Source organism: Pogoniulus pusillus, chromosome 26 (assembly GCF_015220805.1).
Source record: "Pogoniulus pusillus isolate bPogPus1 chromosome 26, bPogPus1.pri, whole genome shotgun sequence".
Classification (NCBI taxonomy): domain Eukaryota; kingdom Metazoa; phylum Chordata; class Aves; order Piciformes; family Lybiidae; genus Pogoniulus; species Pogoniulus pusillus.
In genome coordinates this window covers 2,856,158-2,864,988 of record NC_087289.1, presented here as the reverse complement: position 1 = coordinate 2,864,988, position 8,831 = coordinate 2,856,158, and the positions used below count along the sequence as shown (strand labels likewise).

The 8,831-nt window shown below is 45.3% G+C and overlaps 1 protein-coding gene across 2 annotated transcripts; it reads right to left on the bottom strand.

Annotated features, from left to right (window-relative positions):
• Positions 1–8,463, bottom strand: RNF168 (ring finger protein 168). Of its 2 annotated transcripts, none has more exons than XM_064164969.1 (8): positions 8,371–8,463; positions 7,479–7,561; positions 6,800–7,135; positions 6,496–6,572; positions 5,394–5,570; positions 4,605–4,729; positions 3,619–3,709; positions 1–2,748 (listed from the first exon to the last, which is right to left on the bottom strand). In XM_064164969.1, exons 3-8 carry the CDS (start codon positions 7,098–7,100, stop codon positions 1,687–1,689), a joined length of 1,833 nt encoding a protein of 610 aa, XP_064021039.1. In that variant the 5' UTR covers positions 7,101–7,135; positions 7,479–7,561; positions 8,371–8,463; the 3' UTR covers positions 1–1,686. The 2 variants fall into 2 exon arrangements, with proteins under 2 accessions (XP_064021039.1, XP_064021038.1); XM_064164968.1 differs by having other exon boundaries at positions 7,479–7,633; positions 8,371–8,459.
• Positions 8,464–8,831: the final 368 nt, after the last annotated feature.

Below are 8,831 nucleotides of genomic sequence, written 5' to 3'. Positions count from 1 at the left end.
TATCTTTAAGCATACTTTAATGAATGGTTATAATTGGATTGTATGGGTAAGACAAAAAACATCCTGAACAGAGGTAAGGATTGAACAGAAACAGATCTGTATTGAAGGAAGTCTTCCAATGTGATGGCTGAGGCAGCAAAAGGAAAAGTAAATGATTTGCAACAGGTCACCTATTGTTATTTTCTCCATAAAGCCAATCTTAGAACAGATGATTTCTTGATGAGAAGCTCACTGTTTCTATAAACATGTAGGCACAGTGAAAAAAAAATACCAAACACATTTCTGGCTTAGTGTGCTGCTTAAAATTCCAGGTTTTGTTTTGTAAAACTGAAAACAGCAGAAGATACTGCCTTGAAGCACTTTGTTTCAAATTTCCCCAAACTGACCTGAAGTCTGTAGACCACCAATGGGGTTCAGGAAAAAGAACACAATTTAGAACATTTTCTGCCTTTGGTGATCAGTACACACACTTCAGGGATGTAGATTGGTGATTTGCTCTCTTTTCAACATGTCCAGTGGAAAAGTACATCTCATGACAAGCAAAGAAAGGCCAAAACATGGCTTTGTAATAGCAGTAACAACCTAGCAGGAGTAATACCCCTGCCAGGTAGCAGCTAGTCAGCTCCTCACCAGCCTCAACTTCCCAGATATCTCAACTGTAGTTCTTTTGATTTGTATTTGTTATAAACCCACCTAGAAGACAGTATTCAGCAGTCCCTCTGAAAATGAGGGGAAAATAGTTCCCACCAGGCCTGGCAGTTGTGACTCTTTAATTATTGGTTACATCATTACTAACAACTCTGACTTTCAGTTGGGTTTTTTTCCCCTTTTGGTTTCGCTTTGTCCATTTGAAATGTCTTCTGATGCAACTACTTTTTTTAATATTATGTGTTTTAATAATTTTGAGTACAAATACTAAGTATGACTAAATAAAGGTCATAGTATTGTACAAGAATCCAGTTGCAGAACAGCAGCAAGAAGAACGCAGAAGGTACCTTTTTCCCAACAACAGCAAGAGCCACAATCTGCAGAACTGACCTGTATTGAGCAAAGACAAGCCTGTGACCACTTAAAACTACTGGCATCCATGAAAGATCCTTGGGAGAACCACCTGGTTTTCCCCTCTTTGCATAAAAAATTGGTTTGTATGTGAGAGGGAGAGGGAAAGAGTGTGTCTGCAAGACTGGCTGTCCACTTAGACCATTGTTAACTGCCATGTGACCAATGCAACTCAACAGAGAGCCTAAACTGCAGTAACATGCTGCAGTTTAACAGAACAGTGGCTGTGCCAATTCAAGCTTCAACCTTGCAGCTGGCAGACAACTGGAAAGACAGACCCATTATTCCACTTGTCTTACATGCCTCTGGAAAATAGAAGGCTGCACAGTCTCATTTTAAGGTCAGTTATATTCTGTTTAAACACTAACAGCATTCACATCCAAAAATATGGAAATGCAAGTGCTAGAAAATTAGCTGTAGTCAAGAAAAGACCAATTAAACTTTTTTTTCAGTCTGGGGGCATATGTTGTTAAAGCTTCTCAAAATAGACAACATTTTGTAGCCCACAATGACCCCCCTCAAAACCAACAACTTTTAAACTGTTTACTGAAAGCTTTGCCTAACACCAGAGAAAACATTGCCATGGCTTTAATCCTCATTTCACCACCTGGTTCTGGTTCTGCTGATCTACTCTGTGACAGAGCTTTTAAACATCTGAAGAATGGTCTTTTGCTTGTTCTTAGGTAGTGAACAAAGATCGTTTGTGTCACTGGTATTAACCACACAGTTCAAAACTTTCCCTCCTTTGATGCTGGGAGGTTTCACTCGGGCTTTGGTGGGGGTCTGCCAGTTTTCATTGCAAGAACCTTTGCGAGTCTTGCGGTGACTTGCTTCAGCCTGGTTCTTTTGTACCTTTGAGTCTCTTGCCATCTTAGAACTTCCCTTTCTAGCAGAAGAGTCTTTCACAGACTGAAGTGATTTGGTGCGGAGAAGGTACTCATCTGGAGAGCCTTTTTGTCGATTAAGTGTCCCTTCTTCCTTGTTGATCTGCTTCTGTAGCTGGAGAGCCAGAAGCCTGTCCTGCTCTTCTTGCATACGCCTTTCTTGGAGCTCCTGCTCAAAGGCTTTCTGCATCTGCAAGTTAAAATAATTTATCTCCTCCCCTTGCTCCTCTAAACTTTCTGGGAAAGTTCTTCTCCTCTTATCTACCACACACAAGTCAACCACTGCTTCGGATGGTGTCTCAAGTGACTTTCTTTTTGGAGTCTCCTTGGTGTTTTGTAATCCCTCTGGTTTCTCTTTTTTTGAGCATCTAGCCACCTTCACAAGATCACATGTTAGACTTTTGCTGTCAGATAGCACAGGACTTGGTGTTGACTGAATACAGGTAGAAGTTTCAGCAGCATTTTCATGGTTTATGCTTTCTCCATGTGTTAAACTGCCACTCTCTGACTCAATTTTATCATCTTCTCCTGTGGATCTACAAAGAGCTGTTGTAGGTCCTTCCTCTTCTGAGATCCCATGAAGTATATCTGGAACGTTGTCATCTGGACAATTTGATCTGGGTGTCTTTACCTGCTTGACAGTGACAGTTTCCCCTGAAGCACTGAAATAGTTCATGCATGATTCCAGAAACAAATCCTTAGCATTGGAATCTTTAATCACACTGGGCTGCTGTGGAGACAGTGTTGGCATTTCCTCTTGCTTATCTTGCCATGCAGAACTGCTGCCTTCATTGCTGCTGGTCTCCTGCTCAAAATGGGAGAGACCACTGATGAAATAAAGTTATTGAAAGCCAGTGAGTGTGAAAAACATGAAAATCTCACTGCTTCTGAGTCTGGAATATTAATGGAAACCCTGAAATACTACTCTGGAATATTAACTTCGATTTTTGTCCTTTAAAAAAAACCCAACACAGAACTGCTTAATAATAATGAAAATCATAGAATGGTATGGGTTGGAAGGGACCTTTAGAGATCATCTAGTTCAAACTTGCTGACCTGGGGCAGGTCACACAGGAATACATCCAGACAGGTTTTGAAAGTCTCCAGAGAAGGGACCTCCGCTACCTCTCTGGGCAGCCTGTTCCAGTGCTCCACACCCTCACAGTACAGAAGTTTCTCCTCCTGCTGAGGTGAAACTTCCTGTGTTCCAGCTCATAAAAATATTTAAAACAACCTAGAGAAGCCTAGCTAGTAGGCAGAAAACACAACTGCAGCATAATGCAAGTCTGCTCATCTTTGTTTGAAGCTTAACAGGAAAGATAAACCAGGACAGGCATACTGAATTATGAAAATCACAGGCAACCTCCTCCAGTGAGCTCCACAACCACAATTTCAATTCTATACACTATCAGTTGCAACCCAGAGCTTGCTAAACACATTCAGGTAAGGTACTTGTAAGGCTAAGCAAGACAATTATAGAAGTAAGCCACAGGTGTGCATCTGTGGGCTGTCATGTATGGTTTATTCCCTTTTTGATTTGAGGTCCTTCAAAAAGAGCAAGGTAAATTGTCCATTGCTGATGTGCAAGGGGAATAGAGGATTGGCAGTCTTCTAGGCAAAGAGAAAACATCTCATAATTACTAAAACAGAGTTAAAACAACATTATTGTAGTTACCATAGAGCCACAGTCACTCCTGCCTCTTCCTGTGAGACCAGAGGAGAATGATCCCGATTCCAGCATATGATGAGGCTTTGGAGACAAGTACCTTATAAAGAAAAAAAAATACAGTTTACCTATTTAAACCTTTTCTTCTTGAATTTGCATTAATCAAGATCTTCAAGTTTATTTTGACAAACCAAAACCACAAGTGAATCACAGAATGTTAGAAATCCCTTCCAACTTCTAGAGATCATCAAGTCCAGATCCTGCTGCCAGAGCAGGATCAGCTAGGGCAGGTCATGCAGGAATGCATCCAGGTGAGTTTTGAAAGTCTCCAAAGAAGGAGACTCTATGACCTCTATGGACAGCCTGCTCCAGGGCCCCAGCACCCTCACAGCAAAGAAGTTTCTCCTCATGTTGAAGCAGAACCTCCTTTGTTTCAGCTTGTACCTGTTGCTCCTTGTCCTATCACTGGACACCACTAAGAAGAGCCTGGCACTTTCATACTGACACCCACCCCTCAGGTATTTATAAACATTCATCAGATCCTCTCTGAGTCTTCTCTTCTTCAGACTAAACAGCCTCAGGTCTCCCAGGCTTTCTTCACAGGAGAGATGTTCAAGTTCCTAAATCAACCTCATAGCTCTCCACTGGGCTCTCTCTGGTAGATCTTTGTCTCTCTTGAATTGGAGAGCACAGAACTGGACACAGTATTCCAGGTGTGGTCTCACCAGGGCAGAGTAGAGGGGGGGGAGAACCAACCTGGACCTGGTAGACAAACTTTTCTTAATGCAGCCCTGGATGTCATTGGCCCTCTTGGCCACAAGGGCACACTGCAAGTGTTTCCCTTCTCCATATCATCCTGAGATGTTTTAACATTCAACAGTTTCCATTTGCCGCAGATTATGCGGAAAAGTTGGACTAGAGGATTCCAAGAAAGCAAAGAGAGCAGAGGGACACTGTACCAAGAAACTTAAAGATAAAAAAATTGGATGACTCACTTCTGAATGCCTCCAGAGTTGCTCGATTTGTTCTTCATCTTGCTCGAATTAGCTGGAGATGTTTCACAGGAGAGTCTGCCTGCTGGTGAAGGACTCCTGAGCACATGTCCACTGGAATCATCATTCTTTGATAACAAGTAAAAACAGCATTACATAAACCAAAACTACAACACAAGCTAGAAAAAACACCCAGAGAACTATTTTGTTTCTACTGCAGATTTAGTGACTTATTTCCAAAGAATTCTACACCTGTAAATAATGTGTTTTTATGGAATAAAAAATGTTACATGTTCTCTATCTTTCCTATATCTGGGCTTAAGATACAAGAGGTTTTACTCAAAGAGTACAGAGATTTCATCTGCACTGAGACTAATACTGGGTAGCAGAAAACCCAATCCACCAAAAGAAATTAACAAAAAAAAAGCCTAAGGCAAACTTCTATCTTATGCCCATTTTCAGTACAAGTTCCAGACACCAATTTTTTTTTGCAAAGAAGGTTTTTTTTGAATCATGAGGAGAAGGAAGTACTCAGAAGAAAACCAACGTTTTAAAATGTTTCACAATTAAAGCATGCAGTAGATGCTTGCCACCCACGCAGGTGGAAATGTTGGGAGTACTTCACCTTCCCACTTCAGAAAGTGATGGTACATGAAGGATCTGAAGTACTGAGGTCTGACAACAGCTTCCAACTCTGTTTACATTATTCAAAATGTTAACTTTCGTTCTGAAAAGTCTGGGTTGCTTGCCTAGGTTGCTACATTTTCTACTGTACCTTTGAACCTAACTCACCAGACTGTTACTCAACTGCCAGGCAAACTCCTCATCTTGCTTCAGCTGTTTCTCCATCTCCCTCCGTCTCTCTTCTGCCAATCTGTGCTCCTCCTCCTCCTCTGCCAGAAGCCTCTGAATGTATTCCTCGCTTGCCTTGTTCTCCTCTTGCTCATGTGCTCGCCTTTCTGCCTCCACCTAAACAAGATTAATGCAGATGCACTGTTACACTGTAGGACCACACTTCATGCCAGAACCTCTCAGGTAATGCTCCTTAAAGGTGAATGCGCCACTGTGCACAAAGCCACCATGCACAAAGCCACTTTGCACACTTCAAAGACAGTATTTACTTACATCACAGATGTAAGAATCTACTGTGTTTAGAGCCTTCAGTTTGATAACAGTGACCTCCGTTGTGGTTTCTGTAAAGCTGTACCACTACCCTTGCTCACCTGCAAGGTTAAATCCCATTACTCACTTTTTGCTAGTAACAAATCCTCAGAGTTTATCTGGATCTCCAGTTTTGGAGATCTGAGTAAGGTTCTCTGTAAGGCTGGATGCCAGCTAGACCACAGCATCTGCTCAACCTGCTTCTAGCATTGTAATCCAACTTCAAGCACATGATGCCTCAAAGACAGCACATCCCTTCTAAAGGAGTGCTTCTGCTCTGTTGAGCACACAAATACCAACAGGACAGGCCAAGACTTTTCAATCTGCCTCCCTTACAGCAGACACCCTTGGTAAAGCAGTTCTGGGTAACTCCACAAGGGCAAGAAAGCACTTCAGAAGGAATACAGCAGCCTTAACTGGGTCAGGGAATCTGGAAACTTGCTTGAGAGGAAAGTGTCAAGCTGCAACACTAGTCATGCTATCTCAGTATGGACTAGGGCTTGTCCTGCCAGAAAGCAGCTCTGTGGAGAAAGACGTTGAAGTCCTAGTGGACAGCAAGTTATCCATGGGACAGCAATGTGCCCTTCTGGCCAAGAGAGCTAATGGCATTCTGTGTCTCCAGCAGGTCTAGGGAGGTTCTCCTCCCCCCTCTACTCTGCCCTGGTGAGACCACACCTGAAATACAGTGTCCAGTTCTGGGCTCCCCAAATTTTAACTAATATTTTAGACTTACCTTACTAATCTCTGCTTCATATTCCTGCCTCAGTTCCCCAGGCTTGCTAAGCTGGTGTTGTGGATGGGGGACACAGACTAATTGAGAAGAAGGAGAAAAAAGGAGTGAGGCATAAAGCAAGATCATAATAGTCAACAAGGAAAGATTTTAACAAAAGATCTCTTCCATACCCTGTCACAGGAATGATCTAACTTTAATCAAATGCTAAGGGAAAAAAAGCACTTTGTGTTACAAAGGAACAAAATCAAAAAGCACTGTGTTAGAGAGGACAAAGTCATCCCAGGACGAGCAACATTTTACTCACATTCCTCTTCCAAATCCTGCCCATTAATCCTGCGCTCACACTCCTTTGGATAGCGCTTCTGAATCCTTTCCCAGAGTTCCCAATTGACAAGAGTGTTTCTGCGGGCATTGTACCGTGCCCAGGAAGAGACTCGCCGCCGACAAAACGGGCAACAAAGACTGGCCTTTTCGACTGTCAGCTGGAAACACGAATTACAGAGGGTGTGGCTGCATGGCAAAGTGACGGGTTCCACAAAGATCTCCATGCAAATCTGGCAGAGGCAGTCAGACAAGGAAAGCGGAGCCTGGGATTTCTTGGACATACTGACTCGAAGTAGAGAAGCTACAATATCAGTACCTGAAAGCAAAAAGAAACATATGTTTTACTTACTATAATGAATATAAACCACAGAATTCTCTGGTTACAGTTACTTTATGAAAACATCCGTGGATTTAGTAAGTCTGCTTAAGTGGTTACTTTTGCTCAAGACCCGAGACATCAGAGGAAGATGCAGGTCTTTCTAGGAGCCACAAAGAAACTGCAGCAGGATTTCTGACTGCAATTTTGAGTCATAACAGGTGCTTTGGGGATAGCAAGGAGGTGGTAAGGAGAGGGGAGCAATGATAGCAGGACTTCTCCCAGAGTAAACCCTTCATGACTGCTAAACCACCTTCATGCTTGGTAACATTATCAAAGTTACCTTAACTTTCCATTCAGTCAATTTTTCAGTATATGCACATCCTCCAAAGCCTGCTTCTGGCACAGTCTGGATTCCAGCATGTTCTGAAAGTGAAATGCAACATCCGTAGGCATCAGAGGAAAAGAGGCTCTCCCTCGTTCATTTAATTGCTTAAGCTGGGACAAAAATTCAAGACACAGTTAACAAAGCAAAGAACTAATCAATGTGTTCAACACTTCAGCATCTTCTCCTATGCCTCAATGGTAGGGATCATTCAGCCTACGCTGTCCACAGGCTTTTTTCCCCCTTGGCCCAGAAATGCCGTGGAACAGAATATAAACACATGCAGCAAAACTGATAAAAACAGGAATTTAGGAGAGGTCTTACAAGCTTCTTAAAAACCAGATAGCTTCACAAAGGCAGGAGACCCTACTGAGAGAAAGGCTGCAATTTCAGTGCCACAGGAACTCAACACACAGCCAAATAGACTTTAAGCTGGGGGTTGTTGTCTCTGCTCTCCCTTTGTTGATAAAACAAATTCGTTACTTTTAACGAAGCGGGAACAGGGAACACCGAGTTTTACAGTGGCTTGTTAAAAAGACTTCAGTCCGTGCTCTGGGATGGTTTCTATTTGTACACAGAAAGGGGGGGAGGGGGGAAAGGCGCTTAGCAAGCCCCTGAGCTGGCTAAAGGCTATTTTTTTCTGTCTATACGCAAACCGAAATCATGCCGCGGGGAAGGCCAGGCGGCGGGGCTGCCCCACACCCCACCGCTGAGGCCCGGCACACAACAGGGACCCCGCGCCGCCGCCACGGCTGAGCCCCACCCGGCAGCCACTGCCCCCCAGGCTCCCCTAGTTCCCTCACACCCTCGCTCCCCAAGAAGCCAAAGCAAGGAAGGAGCCAGCACCCACCGCCCTTCAGCTCCGCGGCCCTCAGGCCCGGCGGCAGGCAGAGGAGGCCGCCGCCTCCTCCCGCAATGGCCGCCGCCGCCGCGCCGCAGCCCGCCTTCCGCTCGCCCCGCCCCGGCCCGGCCCCCGCTGCCGGCCGTCTCCCGGAGCCCAGGCTCTCGCCGGCGGCTGTCACTCGCAGCCGGGTCTTCCCTCCCCGCTCTTCGCGGTGAGGTTCCCCGCAGCCAGCTCTCCTGCTGCCGGCCCTCGCTGACAGAGTTCCCCCGTGCCGCCCGTTGGCCCGCGCCCGCCGGCAGAGCCGAACCAAAGCCCCTCAGCCCGCCTCGCCGCCGGCGCCCGCACTCTGCCCTCCCGCCTCGCCGCCGGCGCCCGCACTCTGCCTTCCCGCCTCGCCGCCGGCGCCCGCACTCTGCCCTCCCGCCTCGCCGCCGGCGCCCGCACTCTGCCCTCCCGCCTCGCCGCCG

What these genes read in the sequence shown, in the direction of transcription:
- RNF168 (XM_064164969.1), bottom strand. Translation starts at nt 7,100, where the DNA reads ATGTCCAAGAAATCCCAGGCTCCGCTTTCCTTGTCTGACTGCCTCTGC. An exon ending in AACTCTGGAGGCATTCAGAA is followed by an intron (nt 3,710 to 4,604) that starts GTGAGTCATCCA and finishes TTTCTTTATAAG; the next exon opens with GTACTTGTCTCCAAAGCCTC. An exon ending in GGAGTGACTGTGGCTCTATG is followed by an intron (nt 2,749 to 3,618) that starts GTAACTACAATA and finishes CATTTTGAGCAG; the next exon opens with GAGACCAGCAGCAATGAAGG.